We start from the raw sequence: 19,820 nt of genomic DNA, 5'->3' as shown, positions 1-19,820 counted from the left end.
CCTTTTGTCTTACTGTATGATTATGCAGGAATGCTCCTATTAAAACATTAATCACTTTTTCAGGATGAAGTGCTTAAGACACTGGACTTAAGCTGAGCTGGGGCCAAATATCAATCCACACACACACACACACACACACACACACACACACACACACATACATATATATATATATATATATATATATATATATATATATATATATATATATATATATATATATATATAAAAAAACAAAGATGAGGTGACTTACCGAACAAAAGCGCTGGCAGGTCGATAGACACACAAACAAACACAAACATACACATGCCAGCGCTTTTGTTCGGTAAGTCACCTCATCTTTGTTTTTATATATAATTTTTCCCACGTGGAATGTTTCCTTCCATTACATATATATATATATATATATATATATATATATATATATATATATATATATAATAGAGGGAAACATTCCACATAGGATATATATATATATATATCTAAAAACAAAGATGATGTGACTTACCAAATGAAAGTGCTGGCAGGTCGACAGACACACAAACAAACGCAAACATACACACAAAATTCAAGCTTTCGCAACAAACTGTTGCCTCATCAGGAAAGAGGGAAGGAGAGGGAAAGACGAAAGGATGTGGGTTTTAAGGGAGAGGGTAAGGAGTCATTCCAATCCCGGGAGCAGAAAGACTTACCTTAGGGGGGAAAAAAGGACGGGTATACACTCGCGCGCACACACACACACACATATCCATCCACACACATATACAGACACAAGCAGACATATTTAAAGACGAAGAGTTGGGGCAGAGATGTCAGTCGAGGCAGAAGTGCAGAGGAAAAGATGTTGTTGAATGACAGGTGAGGTATGAGTGGCGGCAACTTGAAATTAGCGGAGATTGAGGCCTGGTGGATAACGGGAAGAGAGCAAGTTCCCATCTCCGGAGTTGGGATAGGTTGGTGTTAGTGGGAAGTATCCAGATAACCCGGACGGTGTAACACTGTGCCAAGATGTGCTGGCCGTGCACCAAGGCATGTTTAGCCACAGGGTGATCCTCATTACCAACAAACACTGTCTGCCTGTGTCCATTCATGCGAATGGACAGTTTGTTGCTGGTCATTCCCACATAGAATGCGTCACAGTGTAGGCAGGTTAGTTGGTAGATCACGTGGGTGCTTTCACTCGTGGCTCTGCCTTTGATCGTGTACACCTTCCGGGTTACAGGACTGGAGTAGGTGGTGGTGGGAGGGTGCATGGGACAGGTTTTACACCGGGGGCGGTTACAAGGGTAGGAGCCAGAGGGTAGGGAAGGTGGTTTGGGGATTTCATAGGGATGAACTAAGAGGTTACGAAGGTTAGGTGGACGGCGGAAAGACACTCTTGGTGGAGTGGGGAGGATTTCATGAAGGATGAAGGATGGATCTCATTTCTGGGCAGGATTTTAGGAAGTCGTATCCCTGCTGGAGAGCCACATTCAGAATCTGATCCAGTCCCGGAAAGTATCCTGTCACTAGTGGGGCACTTTTGTGGTTCTTCTGTGGGAGGTTCTGGGTTTGAGAGGATGAGGAAGTGGCTCTGGTTATTTGCTTCTGTACCAGGTCGGGAGGGTAGTTGCGGGATGCGAAAGCTGTTGTCAGGTTGTTGGTGTAATGCTTCATGGATTCCGAACTGGAGCATATTCGTTTGCCACGAAGACCTAGGCTGTAGGGAAGGGACCGTTTGATGTGGAATGGGTGGCAGCTGTCGTAATGGAGGTACTGTTGCTTGTTGGTGGGTTTGATGTGGACGGACGTGTGAAGCTGGCCATTGGACAGGTGGAGGTCAACATCAAGGAAAGTGGCATGGGATTTGGAGTAGGACCAGGTGAATCTGATGGAACCAAAGGAGTTGAGGTTGGAGAGGAAATTCTGGAGTTCTTCTTCACTGTGAGTCCAGATCATGAAGATGTCATCAATAAATCTGTACCAAACTTTGGGTTGGCAGGCCTGGGTAACCAAGAAGGCTTCCTCTAAGCGACCCATGAATAGGTTGGCGTACGAAGGGGCCATCCTGGTACCCATGGCTGTTCCCTGTCCTACACTCGTACTCTCTGCTGGAAGTATCACTTTGCCACGAAGAAAAATGATCCTAATCCTACCCCTAATGATCCAGTTCCCCAAGACACTATCCAAATTGAACCCTACCTGGAACAGTTCCGTCCTCCGTCACAGCGGGACCCACCTCCTCTTCCTCAAAATCACCCTCTCCAAACCTTCCAGGAATTTCTGACTTCCAGGCTTGCCTCTCAATCCTTCTTAAAAAACCTTAATCCTACTCCCAACATCACCACTGCTGAAGCCCAGGCTATCCGTGATCTGAAGGCTGACCGGTCCATCGTCATTCTTCCGGCGGACAAGGGTTCCACGACCGTGGTACTTGATCGTCGGGAGTATGTGGCTGAGGGACTGCGTCAGCTTTCAGAAAACACCACATACAAAGTTTGCCAAGGTAATCCCATTCCTGATGTCCAGGCGGAACTTCAGGGAATCCTCAGAACCTTAGGTCCCTTACAAAACCTTTCACCTGACTCCATCAACCTCCTGACCCCACCGACACCCCGCACCCCTACCTTCTACCTTCTTCCTAAAATTCACAAACCCAATAATCCTGGCCGTCCCATTGTAGCTGGTTACCAAGCCCCCACAGAACGTATCTCTGCCTATGTAGATCAACACCTTCAACCCATTACGTGCAGTCTCCCGTCCTTCATCAAAGACACCAACCACTTTCTCGAACGCCTGGAATCCTTACCCAATCCGTTACCCCCAGAAACCATCCTTGTAACCATTGATGCCACTTCCTTATACACAAATATCCCGCACGTCCAGGGCCTCGCTGCGATGGAGCACTTCCTTTCACGTCAATCACCTGCCACCCTACCTAAAACCTCTTTCCTCATTACCTTAGCCAGCTTCATCCTGACCCACAACTTCTTCACTTTTGAAGGCCAGACATACCAACAATTGTAGGGAACAGCCATGGGTACCAGGATGGCCCCTTCGTACGCCAACCTATTCATGGGTCGCTTAGAGGAAGCCTTCTTGGTTACCCAGGCCTGCCAACCCAAAGTTTGGTACAGATTTATTGATGACATCTTCATTATCTGGACTCACAGTGAAGAAGAACTCCAGAATTTCCTCTCCAACCTCAACTCCTTTGGTTCCATCAGATTCACCTGGTCCTACTCCAAATCCCATGCCACTTTCCTTGATGTTGACCTCCACCTGTCCAATGGCCAGCTTCACACGTCCGTCCACATCAAACCCACCAACAAGCAACAGTACCTCCATTACGACAGCTGCCACCCATTCCACATCAAACGGTCCCTTCCCTACAGCCTAGGTCTTCGTGGCAAACGAATCTGCTCCAGTCCGGAATCCCTGAATCATTACACCAACAACCTGAAAACAGCTTTCGCATCCCGCAACTACCCTCCCGACCTGGTACAGAAGCAAATAACCAGAGCCACTTCCTCATCCTCTCAAACCCAGAACCTCCCACAGAAGAACCACAAAAGTGCCCCACTTGTGACAGGATACTTTCCGGGACTGGATCAGATTCTGGATGTGGCTCTCCAGCAGGGATCCGACTTCCTAAAATCCTGCCCAGAAATGAGATCCATCCTTCATCCTTCATGAAATCCTCCCCACTCCACCAAGAGTGTCTTTCCGCCGTCCACCTAACCTTCGTAACCTCTTAGTTCATCCCTATGAAATCCCCAAACCACCTTCCCTACCCTCTGGCTCCTACCCTTGTAACCGCCCCCGGTGTAAAACCTGTCCCATGCACCCTCCCACCACCACCTACTCCAGTCCTGTAACCCGGAAGGTGTACACGATCAAAGGCAGAGCCACGTGTGAAAGCACCCACGTGATCTACCAACTGACCTGCCTACACTGTGACGCATTCTATGTGGGAATGACCAGCAACAAACTGTCCATTCGCATGAATGGACATAGGCAGACAGTGTTTGTTGGTAATGAGGATCACCCTGTGGCTAAACATGCCTTGGTGCACGGCCAGCACATCTTGGCACAGTGTTACACCGTCCGGGTTATCTGGATACTTCCCACTAACACCAACCTATCCGAACTCCGGAGATGGGAACTTGCTCTTCAATATATCCTCTCTTCCCGTTATCCACCAGGCCTCAATCTCCGCTAATTTCAAGTTGCCGCCACTCATACCTCACCTGTCATTCAACAACATCTTTGCCTCTGCACTTCTGCCTCGACTGACATCTCTGCCCCAACTCTTTGTCTTTAAATATGCCTGCTTGTGTCTGTATATGTGTGGATGGATATGTGTGTGTGTGCGCGAGTGTATACCCGTCCTTTTTCCCCCCCTAAGGTAAGTCTTTCCGCTCCCGGAATTGGAATGACTCCTTACCCTCTCCCTTAAAACCCACATCCTTTCGTCTTTCCCTCTCCTTCCCTCTTTCCTGATGAGGCAACAGTTTGTTGCGAAAGCTTGAATTTTGTGTGTATGTTTGTGTTTGTTTGTGTGTCTGTCGACCTGCCAGCACTTTCATTTGGTAAGTCACATCATCTTTGTTTTTAGATATATATTCCCTACATGGAATGTTTCCCTCTATTTTTATATATATATATATATATATATATATATATATAAACAAAGATGATGTGACTTACCAAATGAAAGTGCTGGCAGGTCGACAGACACACAAACACACACACAAAATTCAAGCTTTCGCAACAAACTGTTGCCTCATCAGGAAAGAGGGAAGGAGAGGGAAAGACGAAAGGATGTGGGTTTTAAGGGAGAGGGTAAGGAGTCATTCCAATCCCAGGAGCGGAAAGACTTACCTTAGGGGGAAAAAAGGACGGGTATACACTCGCGCGCGCACACACACACATATCCATCCACCTACTGTGAAATGCAACTGTGCACCATCAGCTACATTATTTAAAGTAGTCAGTGTTGTACTTCCACACCTCATTTTTCAGCTAGTACGTCGGTACCGTGTATACCCATCCTTTTTTCCCCCTAAGGTAAGTCTTTCCGCTCCTGGGATTGGAAAGACTCCTTACCCTCTCCCTTAAAACCCACTTCCTTTCGTCTTTCCCTCTCCTTCCTTCTTTCCTGATGAGGCAACAATTTGTTGCGAAAGCTTGAATTTTGTGTGTATGTAAGTGTCTGTTTGTTTTTCTATCGACCTGCCAGCGCTTTGGTATGGTAAGTCACATCATCTTTGTTTTTAAATATATTTTTCCCACGTGGAATGTTTCCCTCTATTACATATATATATATGGTTATAATTGTTGTTGATCTAACCAATACAGGTTCCTCGTCTGAAACTCGCCCTTATACATCCTCACAATAATAGGCGCTGAAAGATTATTTTCAGAAATTACAATTAAAACTTAACTCATTAAATTAACTGAATACATCGAAACATTGGTTCTTTATAACAGTTTCTTCTACTATGAGGGTTAAGCCATACTATGATGAAATTAACAAATATCGTTACACAAACAATACTTTTGACAACACTGTTTGTTTACTAGTTTGAAATTAATTAAGGGCTGGCTTTGCTAACATGTTTTCGAATAGAACCAAATAGATCCTTTATGAATACAATTAGTTGTTCCTCCAAATGTTTATAATTAGTACAGAATTTATATTTGTTTATACGTCAACAATAGAATTTAAGTTACAAAACAATTACTGATTTCACCCTACAATGAGAGATACTAACTAGGAATAGTCAGTATAAATTGAAAAATCAGTTACATACATAAAAATAAGCACAAAATTAGATCTGGTGTTATATTCTTTAAAATTGAGGACCAACCTTTTTCTTTTATGAAAATGCAGGTTATACTCATGTATGTTAATGGTAATTAGTCAGACATGAAAAAAAATGAATTTTAAGGAAGCAGATGGCAAAAAAAGAGGGGAAGTAAAAATACTCCAGCTTCATTCATTACATCAGCCCACCACGAATCTCTCTCCTGTGCCAACCTCTTCGTCTCAAAGTAGCACTTGCAACCTACCTTCTCAGTTATTTGCTTAATGTATTCCAATCTCTGTCTTCCTGAGTTTTTGCCCTCTGCAGCTCCCCCTAGTACTATGAAAGTCATTTCCTCGTGTCTTGACAGATATCCTATCATCCTGTCCCTTCTCCTTGTCAGTGTCTTCCACATACCTCATTTCTCTCCGATTCTGTGCAGAACCGCCTCATTTATTACCTTATCAATTCACCTACATTTTTATATTCGTCTTTAGCACCACTTCTCAAATGCTTCGATTCTCTTCTGATTTGATTTTCCTGCAGTCCATATTTCACTACCATACAATGCTGTGCTCCAGACTTACATTATCAGAAATTTCTTCCTCAAGGTAAGGCATATGTTCGATACTAGCTCACTTCTCTTGGCCAGGAATGCCCTTTTTGCCAGTGCTAGCCTGCTTTTGGTGTCCTCCTTGCTCCGGCAGTCACTGGTTATTTTGCTGCCTAGGTAGCAGAATTCCTTAACTCCATCTACTTCATGACCATCAATCCTGATGTCAAGTTTCTCGCTGTTCTCATTTCTGCTACTTCTCATTAGTTTCATCTTTCTTCGATTTACTCTCAGTCCATATTCTGTACTCATTAGAATGTTCATTTCATTTAGCAGGTCATGTAATTCTTCTTCCCTTCCACTTACGATAGCAATGTCATCAGCGAATCATATCATTGGTATCCTTTCACCTTGAATTTTAATTCTACTCCTGAACCTTAATGTACAGATTGAACAGTACATCTTTGTCTTACACCCTTTTTAATACTTCATTCTTGGTCATCCACTCCTCTTAGACCAGGCTGTTCCAGCTCGTGGGCTCCGTTGTGAGCCGCGGAGCGCTCCCTGCTCCAGGGAGCCGTGTCGCTAGCTGTGACCAGTCAAGTGGGCCGGCACATGGCACGGCTGGCTGAGGCAGGCGGCAAGGCAAGCGTCTTACAAGATCGACAACCTCACACTCTTAGCTGCTAAGATGTGGTGACGTGCTACACCAGGAAATACGATCTTCAGGAAATAAATAAGAAACAAATGTTTTACAAGAAATTGCATACTAAATTTATTGGGCCTCTGTAGTTTGAAATTTTCTTTTCATTGCAAGATCGGAAATATCAGGCGTCAAAGTGTTCGCAGCGTTAATGCGGAGGATGGCCTTCATTGTTGCATCCTGAAGAAGCGATCGTTCCTTACTTTATAACAGTTTTCATTGCTCAGAAAAGCTGCTCACATCAAAACGTAGATCCGAATATGAACATGATCTGAGCGGCATTGTTGTGAAGTTTGGGAAATGTTTTTTTCTGTAATGAACACTACCATCGTGACAAATACAACGTGTTGTAGTACCTCTCTTTCAACAAAGTTGAATTTTGCAAATCAATAATCTCCAATTGAAGTGACGATGACAAGTCATCGGTGGAAACTGAAAAAGGAGTGCTGAACACCTTAAGTTCCATTTCCAAACTAGTGAGGTCTCTGAATCGTGTTTCAAACGACGTGATGAGCTGCTTTAAGTGTGCTTGGTAATCGCCGAAAGTAGTACCTACAGGTAGTTTTAAAGAAGCAAGATGATTGAAGAATGTTAGATGTCCATTACTCATCTGCCTCTCAAATAAACGTAACTTTTCCATGAACACTTTGATCTGGTCGTGCATGTCAACGTTTAGCTGCCCTTTGCCCTGCAATGACAGATTTAAATTATTCAGATGCATAGTTATGTCAGCTAGGAACGCCAGGTCTGATATCCATTTTATATCTTTCAGACAACGCATTTCTTCCCCTTTCATTTCTAGAAAAGGGGTATTTCCTCACTAATGGCAAAGAAAACATCAAGAACTTTTCCACGACTCAGCCAACGAACTGTACTGTGGTAAGATATATCCCCATACTCCGCTTCCACATCTTTCAGGAATCCTTTGACGACGCACAAAATTCACACACTTCACGACATCTTTCATTACGCCACCTAGCTCTACTGTTTCAGCACACAGTGCCTCTTGGTGCATTACAGAACACGAACTATGTTGCATGTTTTGATACCCTCCGTATTACGAATCCGTTTTTAAACATACGTCTACTGGTATGTCGTTCTTAAGCCTGGCTACCAGTTCTCTGCGTGTAACGCCTTCTACCTGACTGTATTTAATTCTGTATATTGTACCTCTTCGCAGAATTAAATACTTTATGACATACAAAACACTGTGGTCGACCATGCCTCTCAATGAATAGAAAGGTATCCTCCAACAGAGGTACAGGGCTCCCGCGGCTAGTCATAGCTGTCATTGAGCACGGATTATTACGGCTGCATGCGGCCAGGGGGCAGAGAGTTCGCTTTCCCCCTCCACGCGGGCTCCGAGCTGCCGCAGTGAGCGCTCCGGAGCACTCCGGCTCCCTGGAGCTCGGTTGGAACAGCCTGTCTTAGACTCTATTAGCTTTTGTAAATTTTTGTATTACCCATCTCTCCCTATAGCTTACCCTTGTTTTTCTCAGAATTTTCAACATCTTGCACTATTTTACACTGTCAAACGCTTTTTCCGGTTTGACAAATCATATGAACATGTCTTGATTTTTCTTTAGTCTTGCTTTGATTGTCAACAGCAATTGCCGCTCTGGTGCCTTTATCTTTCCTAAATCCAAACTGATCGTCATTTAATGCAACCTCAATTTTCTTTTCCATTCTTCTGTGAATTGTTCCTTTAAGGAACTTCGGTACATGAGCTTTTAAGCTGGTTGTGCTATAATTCTTGCACGTATCAGCTGTTGCAGTCTTCGGAATTGTGTGGATGATATTTTTCCGAAAGTCAGATGGTGTGTGCCAGACTCCTGCATCCTACACACCAACATAAATGGTCGTTTTGTTGCCTCCTCCCCCAATGATTTTAGAAATTCTCCTGGTATGTTATCTATCCCTTCTGCTAAGTCTTCCAAAGCTGTCTTGAATTTTGATTCTAATTCTGTTTCCCCTATCTCTTCTAAATTGACTCCTGTTTCTTCTTCTATCACATGAGACATATCTTCCACCTCATAGAGACCTTCAGTGTACTCATTCCACCTATCCACACTCTCCTCTGCATTTAGCAGTAGAATTCCTGTTGCTCTCTTAATGTTACCACACTTGCTTTTAATTTCACTGAAGATAGTTTTCACTTTTCTATAAGCTGAGTCTGTCCTACCGACCACCACTTCTTTTTCGATTTCTTCACGTTTTTGATGCAGCCGTTTTGTATTAGCTACCCTACACTTTCTGTTTATTTCTGTCCTAAATGGCTTGTATTCCTGTATTCCTCTGAACATTTTTGTACTTCCTTCTTTATATTTCTTCTGTTCCCATGGTTTCTTCACAGTTATCTTCTTTGTACCAATGTTTTTCTTTCCAACTTCTGTAATTGCTCTTTTTATTGATGTCTTTTCCTTTACAACTGTAGTGCCTACTGAGCTATTACTTATTGCTGTATCCGTAGACTTAGAGAACTCCAAGTGTATCTCGACATTCCATAGTACTTCTACATACCACTTCTTTGTCTACTGATTCTTCCTGACTAATCTCTTAAACTTCAGCCTACTCTTCATCACTACTGCGTTGTGATCTGAGTCTGTGTCTGCTCCTGGGTATGTCTTACAATCCAGTATCTCATTTCAGAATCTTTGTCTGACCATGATGTAATATAACTGAAATCTTACCAGTCACTAGGCCTTTTCCAAGTATACCTCCTCCTTTTGCAATTTTTGAACAGAGTATTCACTATTACTAGCTGAAATTTATTACAGAAGACAGTTAGTCTTTCTCCTCTCTCAGTCCTTGTCCCAAGCCCATATTCTTCTGTAACCTTTTCTTCTACTCCTTCCCTTACAACAGCATTCCAGTGTCCCAAGACTATTAGATTTTCATCTCTCTTCACGTACTGTATTACCCATGCAGTATCCTCATATATTTTCTATTCTCTTTATCTTCAGCTTGCGACGTCAGCGTGTATACGTGAACTATTATTGTCAGTATTGGTTTGCTGTTGAATCTGATAGAACAACCGTATCACTGAATTGTTTGCCCCCCCTGCGGGCCTGGGGGTTAGAATAAGCCCGAGGTATTCCTGCCTTAGAATAAGCCCGAGGTATTCCTGCCTGTCGTAAGAAGCGACTAAACAGAGTCTCACACCTTTCAGCCTTTATGTGATGGTCCCCTGTAGGGTTTGACCTTGATTTTTCAAAATCTTCCTGAAGAGTGAGCCAGTTTGGGAAGGGTGCCTTACATGGTGCATTGTGTCCATCGTGCATTGAGATCTTTAGCCCACTTCCTCGTCTTGGCATTGCAGTCCCGCTCATCCTCCATCTCTTAGGCGAGGACACCTCCCTGGTTGTGTTTGCCTCCACCCACTATGCAGTGTCGTTTTTTGCGCCGATGATGACCATGGAGTTCTTTGCACCTCATATCCAGCCAGTCCATTGTGGTGGGGCCACCATGTACCCTGTTGGTTGTAGCCCCCTGACTACACAGGGATCGCTCTGCTGATGCCTGCACCGTTAACTCCCCATGTATGCCATGGAGTAGAAGCCTGTCACCCTGGGGCATCAGGACTCCCAGCAATGGCCATCCTGCCAGGTGGCCTTTGCTGCGGTTCTGTGGCGCCTGTGGGGAGGTCCCCTGGTCGGAGTGTCATCAGAGCGGATGACATGCTATGAAGCGTACCATGTCATCACTTACTGTTGATCAAACACCAGCAGTCTCTAAGTGTTCCAAGTCTTAATACAATTCAAGGAAGTATGATCCTAAATTGTTCCCCTCCCTGACAACACCATGGAAGGAGTGCCAGGGTAAGGTTGGCAGCGAACCTCATTTGCCGCGGTACCTCGTATTTATGAGAGCTGATGAGGTCTCCTTTGCCTCGATGAAGCCTCAGTTTTCTGTAGAGCATTTAGAGGACAAGTTTGGGGAGGTGGAGGGCTTGTCCAAAATGCAGTCAGGGTCAGTCTTGATAAAAACAGCCTCCTCTGCCCAGTCGGGCATTACTTGTTTGTGACAACCTGAGGGATGTTTCCATTACCATCATGCCTCATAAGAGCTTAAATATGGTCCTGGGTATTATATTCCACAGGGACCTTCTTTTGCAATCTGACAACGAGCTGCCCGCCAGCTTAGAGTGATGAGGAGTTCATTTCGTCCGGCACGTCCATCGGGGTCTGAGGGATAATCAGGTTTGCCACCGGTGCCTTCATCTTGGCCTTCGAGGATGACACATTACCCGAGAAGATCAAGGTGATGGTCTTCCGCTGTGATGTCAAGCCATATATCCCTCCCCCAATGCGGTGCTTTAAGTGCTGGAAGTTCGGCCATATGTCTTCCCACTGTACTTCCAGCATCACATGTCAAGATGTAGATGTCCATCCCTCCCCAATACTCAATGTGCCCCACCTCCCATCTGTGTCTACTGCGGAGAGCATCATTCCCCCTGCTCACCAGACTTCAGAATTTTACAGCAAGAAAGGAAAATCATGGAATACAAGACCCTGGGACTGACTGACCTAAACTGAGGCTAAGAGAAAATTTGAGTGCCTACATCCTGTGGCCATGACCTCTTCATATGATGTCGCTATGAGAACAGTTGTAGCCCCATCTGTTCCGCGAGTTCCAGTTGTCTCTCTGAGCCAAAAGACTACACCTGCCCCCTTGATGGTGGGGGGCACTTCTCTCTCTGTTGCTGCCACACCACCTACCTTGGGAGCACTGTCCACCCAACCATAGGGGACACCAATCCTTATTTCTCAACTGGAGAAGCGTAAGTCTTCTTCGGCTCCTCTCGCTAGAGGTCCCTTGGGTCACTCCCTTCCCAGGTATCTGCTAGTGGGAAAGATGACACCCGCCAGTAGCTGAAGTGCCCAAAAGCAGCTGGTCATAGGGCTTCGTGATCGTTATCAGTCTCAAAGACTGAATCAGTAAAGCCCTCCCAGCCAGAGAAACCCAAGGATCAGCGAGAGAAATCCAGGAAGAAGACCCCCAAGGCCAAGGGAATTGCGGTGGCACCCACACCACCGCTGCCTACAAACTCTGTGTTTGGGAATAAGGTGAAGATTCCGGCGTCCGCTGAGCACCTAGATCTCGCCAGACCCTCAGACACAATGGATATAGCCTGTTCAGGAAATAAGTTGGTGGCAGCAGGTGACCCTGAGACGTAGACTGCCTCATTGAGTGTTTCAAACCTTCCCAGTCTCATAATCACGTCATCCTCCAGTGGAATTGCGACGGCTTTTTACACCACATGGCTATGGTAACTGTTAAGCTTTACAACTGCTTTCTCCATTGCCCTCCAGGAAACCTGTTCCCAGCAATGCAAACCCCTGCCCTTCATGGCTACTGGGGTATTGCAAGAGCCATAGGCAATATAATTGAGTGTCAGGTGGAGTTTGCATCTATGTCCTTGTAGGGAAGCAGCCTACTCACGCCGTAGTAAATTCACAGCAGTCTTTCCATTGTGTGCCAGCCAGTCCGCTGTAACTAGCTCTGACGTCATAAATGTTGCGCAATACTTTAAAAATTAAGCAAATAACCTAAAACATTTCTACCATGTCAGGAGTAATACTAAATTAATGTGTGTTGAATATCAGTTCGATAACTTTAGCCATTTTCGACATTTGGACGTTTTTCTGTAAAAATCATTGGCGCAACAGAAAAGAGCTAGAGATTTAAAATTTTTTAATTAACTTCATTTTTCATAAATATTTAATAGAAACAGTCTTCTGGATTTCACAATTTAAGATTTTAGTTGAAATTCAATATTTTCTGGTTTTTGTCTTAAAACTTAAGGAAGCAAGATAGATTAAGTAGGCTAATAAATAAGGCTAGGATGTTTATATTTAAGTTGAATGGAGATCCGCTATCACCATAAGGATGTGAGAAGTTTAATTTGAATACCTATAAAACTATAGCGATAGCGTATCTCCAAAGGGCCAGTTCAGAGCTTGTCTACTGCGTGCAGTGTAATTAAATTAATTCTTTCGCCCAAAATATGTAACTTAGCCCACGTCAAACTTTTGTTATGATTACTTTCCTGTGTGCTGAATGCACATTTAAATTGAGAGCTTCATCGGCCATCAGCAAAAGAAGCTATGATTTATTCAGTAACCTAAAGTGGTGCATTACTAGCCCAGCGGCTAGTCGGGAGAGCCGATTTGATCAGGCGTTCCCTTAGCCGTCCGCACCGCGGCTTTATATATAAGAACGCTGCGCGAGGAAAAAAGGCCCCAGTTCTCTCCAGACGCTGAATAGCACACCATCTGTGTCGGGAGTCGCGTCGCGTCGGTATCATTGCTACAAACAGCCTCGGATGCCGTCTTAAGTTACTCGAGATACGCGTAACCATGAAATCATTTGCGAGTGAAGTGTTAATTCTGGGTTGACTTTAATTATCGATCTTCAGTTTGCGTATTGTCGTATTTTCACGTGCCGTCGCGGGACAAACATTCTACCTTTATTTAGCGTGGCGTTTGATGAAACTAATCATCAAATTATGGTGAGCATTCATTTAAATATTCAATTTGGACAATTATAGTTGCATCAGCGCATTAGACTCTGAACTGCTCTGTTAGTTAGGTTGTGTGGATTCTTTTGTTTTTCATCTGTGACTTTCAGAATATACTCAACTATTTTAGAAAATCGTTTTTGATTATAAATCCCGCACAATCTCCTAATTCCTCAGAGCTATAAGCTGTAACTATAAGTGTATTCTCAGATGAAGTGGGCACTAGGAATTCTAATTACAGGCTTCACGTTTTGCTAATCACTTTCTGGTAGCCAATATTGTAGTTAGAGAGCCAGTGTTGAGAACGGCAAACAACAGCAAAAATAATAGGAACATTTTTAACAACAAAAATTCCACCCTCCGCCCCACATCCTGAACTTGGTATGTAGTAAACCTGTGCCCCTTCAAGCTCCTCTTGAATCTGTGGCTGTCAGGACACAGACAACACAGCAAATAACTGCAACATATATCTCCCTCCAGATGGTGCGGTACCCCTGAACATATTGGCCTCACTGATTGATCAACTCCCTAAACCTTCCCTACTTTTGGGAGATTTTAACGCCCATAACCCCTTGTGGGGTAGCACCATGCTTACTGGCCGTGGCAGAGATGTTGAAAATTTACTGTTCCAACTCATCGTCTGCCTCTTAAATACAGGTGCCCTGACACATTTCAGTGTGGCACATGGGCATATTCGGCTATTGCTCTCTCAGTTTGCGGTCCTGGCCTTCTCCCATCTATCCACTTGAGAGCTCATGATGACCTGTGTGGTAGTGACCACTTCCCCAACTTCCTGTCACACCCCCGGCGTCATGCCCATGGACGCCTACCCAGATGAGCATGACCCTATATCCCTATAACAAGGCAGACTGGGTAGCCTTCACCTCTGCTTTCACCATTGAATCTCCCCCACATGGTGCCATCGATGTTGTGCTTGAGCAGGTCCCTACAACAATCGTTTCTGTGGCGGAAAATGCGATTCCTCATTCTCTAGGGTGCTCCTGGCAAAAGACAGTCCCTTGGTGATTGCCAGAAGTCGCTGAGGCAGTTAAAGACCGTTGGCAAGCTCTACAGCGACATAAGCAGCACCCTTCCCTAGAGCACCTAATAACCTTTAAGCTACTCTGTGCCCGCATTCGCCTGCTTATAAAACGACAAAAACAGGAGTGTTGGGAGAGGTACGTGTCGACCATTGGGTGCCATATGTCACCTTCCCAAGTATGGATGAAGATCAGACATCTTTTTGGGTACCAGACCCCAACAAGTGTCCCTGGCGTTAACATCAATGGCGTGCTGTCTACCGATGCAAACTCGATTGCCTAGCACTTTGCTGAGCACTATGCTCGAGCCTCTGCATCAGCGAACTACCCCACAGTCTTTTGCACCCTCAAACGGCGGATGGAAAGGAAAGTCCTCTCATTCGCTGCACGCCACAGTGAACCCTATAACGCCCCATTTACAGAGTGGGAGCTCCTCAGTGCCCTTGCACATTGCCCCAACACAGCTCCTGAGCCAGATTGGATCCACAATCAGATGATTAAGCATCTTTCGTCTGACTCCAAGCGATATCTCCTCATCATCTTCAACTGGATCTGGTGCGATGGTGACTTTCCATTGCAATGGCAGGAGAGCACCATCATTCTGGTGGTAAAAACCCGCTGGATGTGGATAGCTATTGGCCCATCAGCCTCACCAACATTCTCTGTAAGCTGCTGGAACATATGGTGTGTCGGTGATTGGGTTGGGTCCTGGAGTCACATGGCCTCTTGGCTCCATGTGAGGGCGGCTTCCAACAGGATCACTCTACCACTGATAATCTTGTGTCTCTCGAATCTGCCATCCGAACAGCCTTTTCCAGATGCCAACACCTGGTTGCCGTCTTTTTTGACTTAGGTAAAGGACACGACATGACACGACCTGGCTAAATCCTATCCTTGCCACATTGTATGAGTGGGGTCTCTGGAGCCTGCTCCTGGTTTTTTATCCAAAACTTCCTGTTGCTCTGTACTTTCCACGTCCATGTTGGTGTCTCCCATAGTTCCCCCCCATCCCCCCCCCCCACCCCCCACCCCCCCGTATTCTGGAGAATGACGTTCCACAGGATTCCATGTGTCTATTTTTAGTGGCCGTTAACAGCCTAGCAGCAACTGTAGGGCCATCGGTCTCCCCTCATCTGTATGTGGATGACTTTTGCATTTCATATTGCTCCTCCAGTACTGGTGTTCCTGAGTGGCACCTACAGGGAACCATTCACAAGACACAGTTATGGGCTCTATCCTATGGCTTTCAGTTTTCAGCTGCAAAGTCGTGTGTCATGCTCTTCTGTTGACATTGTACCATTCATCCAGAACCAGAACTTTACCTTAATGACAATCCACTCACTGTAGTGGACACATATCGATTCTTAGGACTGGTTTTTGACACCTGGTTGTCTTGGCTACCTCACCTTCGTCAGCTTAAGCGGAAGTGCTGGCAGCACCTCAATACCCTCCACTGCCTGAGCAACACCAACTGGGGTGCAGATCGCTCTACGCTGCTGCAGCTCTACAGAGCCCTTTTTCAATCCCGCCTTGACTATGGGAGTCTCGTTTATGGTTCGGCGGCACCCTCAGCATTGTGTTTACTCAACCCAGTGCACCACTGTGGCGTTCACCTAGTGACTGGAGCTTTCAGAACAAGTCCAGTGAGCAGTGTCCTGATGGAGGCCAGAATCCCTCTATTGCGGATCCGACATGCACAACTGCTTGCCAGTTATGTTGTACACATTCGCAGTTCTCCTGAGCATCTGAATTACAGTCTCCTTTTCCCACCCGTGGCAATTCATTTCCCACATCAGCGGCCCTGGTCAGAGCACACGATTGCGGTTCATGTGCAATCCCTTCTCTTCGAACTGGAATCCTTCCCTTTACCACGTCTACTTGAGGTCCATTCACGTACAGCTCCATGATGTACACCTCGGCCGAAGCTTCATCTGGAACTTTTGTGTGGCCCTAAGGACTTCGTTAATCCCGCTGCTCTCCGCTGTCACTTCCTCTCGAGTCTTGACATGTTTCGGGGCTCTGAAGTTGTTTACACCGACGACTCGATGGCTGACGGTAATGTTGGCTTCACCTGTGTCCAGAGAGGCCGTATGGAACAGCATTCCTTGCCCATTGGCTGCAGTGTTTTCACTGCAGAGCTTGTGGCCATATCTCGTGCACTTCAGTACATCCATTTCTGTTCTGTTGAGTTGTTTCTTCTTTGTTCTGACACCCTGAGCAGCTTACAAGCATTCGATGAGTACTATGCTCGCCATCCTTTGGTAGCCAACATCCAGGAGTCCATCTCTGCCCTGGAACGGTCCAGTCGTTCATTGATGTTTGTGTGGACCCCAGGACACATCAGAATCCCAGGCAATGAACTTGCCATTAGGCTGGCCAAACAGGCTACGCGGAAACTGCTACTGGAGATGGGCATCTCTGAAACTGACCTGCGTTATGTCCTACGCCACAAGGTTTTTCGGCTTTGGGAGACAGAGTGGCATAACAGTATGCACAACAAACTGCGTATGATTAAGAAGACTGCAAATATGTCGAAGTCTTCCCTGCGGGCTTCTCACAGGGAATCGGTTGTCCTTTGTCAGCTCCGCATTGGCCATATGTGGCTCATATATGGTTACCACCTCTGTCGCGAGGACCCACCTCGGTGTCACTGTGGCTTGCGAATGATGGTCGTCCATATCTTGCTGGACTGCCCACTTTTAGCCGCTCTATGGCAGACTTTTAACTTTCGCAGCACCCACTCTTCAGTGTTGGGCGACGATGCCTCAACAGCAGCTTTAGTTTTAGATTTTATTTGTGAGGGTGGGTTTTATCATTTGATCTGAGTTGTAGCGCATATCCTTTGTCCCTCTGTGCCCTACTCCCTAGGGCTTTTAGGGTGGAGATTTTAATGTGTTGCAGAGTGGAGGGCTTCTCCTTTTTTATTCTCATGGTCAACCAGCCATGGTAATCTGCTTTCTTGTTTTTAATGTCTTCTCTTTGTTTCTTGTGTCTCTCTGTGGTTTTTTTTAACCTGTTTTGTACATTGTAGTGTTTGTTGACCTCCTGTCATTCTCCTGGTTCTTCCTTTCTCCTGTTATTGTGCCTTATGTCTTCTTTGTTTCCTTCTTTCCCTTGGGTAATTGTTCTACTGGGAACAAGGGACTGATGACCTCGCAGTTTGGTCCCCCCCCCCCCCCCCCCTTTTAAACCAAGCAAGCAACTGAACTGTTCACAGTAACACATTCTCTGCCCTGCCTTCCTATTTGTAATGAATCCTACTCCCATTATACTATTTCCTGCTGCTGTTGGTAGTACTTTATACTCATCTGGACAGAAACCCTTGTCTTCTTTCTGTTTTACTTCACTGACCTACTATATCTAGATTGAGCCTTTGCATTTCCCTCTCCAGACTTTTTAGCTTCCCTGCCATATTCAGGCATCTGACATTCCATGCCCCAGCTTGTAAAACATTATCCTTTCGTTGGTTATTTAACCTTTTCTCTTGGTCACCTCCCTCTTGGCGTTCCCCTCCCGGGGATCCTAATGGGGAACTTTTCTGGAATCTTTTGCCAATGTAGAGATCATGATGACGCTTTTTCAGTTACAGACCACTTGTCCTATGGATACAAGTTACCAAACAATGAAAAATCCAGGACGGAATGTAACAATATTATGAAAAGGAAAGTTGCTACACATCTTATAGTGGAGATGCTGAGTAGCAGATAGGCACAACAAAAAGATTCTTACAATTAAAGCTTTTGGCTGTTAGTGCGAGTTGCATTTGTTTGTGTGTGTGTGTGTGTGTGTGTGTGTGTGTGTGTGTGTGTGTGTGGTGTTGTTGTTGTTGAAGGCCTTAATGGCCGAAAGCTTTAATTGTAAAAGTCTGTTTATTGTGCCTGCCTGCGACTCAGCATCTCTGCTGTATGATGGATGCAAGTTGTGTGTCTTTAATGCAGTTGTTTGCATTGCCTTCTGCATCCTCATGCCATGGATCATTGTAGATTCTTCCAACTTTATGGGCTGTTTCCCACCCCAAGGGCAAGAATGTGCCGTGAACCCCCGTCCGCTCCTCCGCCCTCGTTGGCAAGGCCATTGGCAGAATGAGGGAGACTGCTTATGCCAAAAATCTCCTGCTGCCAATGCTGATTATTAATCAAAATTTAAGCGGTGACAGGTTTCTGTACTACTGTCACTAATGACCTCATTGTTAGTGAGAGGGCAAATGTCCCTTGATAATATCAGTTTTCACTTCACAAGACATTTCTTGGCTTACAAGTTGGTGTGTGCTTTAATAACATTGGAGTCACAAGCATTCTACTTATGTGGTGATAAGTCACATAAATCTAACATTTTTCTACACAGTACATTGACTATAGTTTTCATGTTCATTGACTTGATAAATTCCCCAGGTGCATTAGTTCAGAGTAGGTTATATGTATAGGGATTTTTAGAGTGTTGTGCGTACTGGAATAAAAATCAAGAGGTTAATTATTCATTTACGTTACTGTTCTTACTACCCACAGTTACTGTCGAAGATCACTGTTTTTATGACGAGACAATAATTACTTTGAAATAGTTATGAAACACTTGAAAATTTTGCTTTATCCTTCTGAATGTCATTCAAGTATTTTTCTATCAATTCCCATTTGTATATGAAGTTGTATGATTAAAGGTTTTTTTCAGCTTGCAACAAACTAACGTAACTTTGTTTTAACATGTTGTAGGATCAAAACTGTGATGATACCGAGCCTCTCATCAAACGACCAACAAGGTAATCATATTTTATTCATAATCAGAATTATAGTATGTAATGATATGAGGCATTCAGATTTAATTTAGTGTGTACTACTGAATTCTCATGTACTCCTCACAGACTCAGGTGTACAAGCATACAGTGTTAGTTGCGCAAGTGGAATATCGACTTTTGTAATATATTCTTGTTCTTATGGAATAGAGCTTTGTTGTGGAAGGCAGTTGTTCCTATAGTGATCTAAATATTGTCTTGATTTAACAACAACAACAACAACAACAAGAATCTCAAAGACAAAACAGCAGCACCAAGTAAAGGTATAAAACCTTCCACTGAATGAGTGGCAGCAAATCAGTGATACATTTTAGAACCAAGTAACCTGATTTTCCTATATTACTCTGTCTCTTTCATTCTGAATAACTGCTTTGTCTTGTCTTAGATAATATCTTTTCTTCCAAACCTTACTTGTTTTTGACTGAAAGA

The 19,820-nt window shown here is 44.6% G+C and overlaps 1 protein-coding gene across 1 annotated transcript in view; it reads left to right on the top strand.

Moving 5' to 3' along the window:
* LOC126480210 (serine/threonine-protein kinase D1) overlaps positions 1-19,820 on the top strand; it is a 232,288-nt gene that overhangs the window by 88,835 nt on the left and 123,633 nt on the right. Inside the window, exon 10 of the mRNA XM_050103847.1 lies at positions 19,312-19,358. Coding sequence (XP_049959804.1) covers positions 19,312-19,358 — 47 coding nt within the window. The remainder of the gene's footprint in view (positions 1-19,311; positions 19,359-19,820) is intronic.

The sequence above is a fragment of the Schistocerca serialis genome, chromosome 1 (genome assembly GCF_023864345.2).
Source record: "Schistocerca serialis cubense isolate TAMUIC-IGC-003099 chromosome 1, iqSchSeri2.2, whole genome shotgun sequence".
Lineage (NCBI taxonomy): Eukaryota > Metazoa > Arthropoda > Insecta > Orthoptera > Acrididae > Schistocerca > Schistocerca serialis.
Note: the sequence above shows the minus strand (reverse complement) of the source record. Positions and strands in the feature narration are given on the sequence as shown.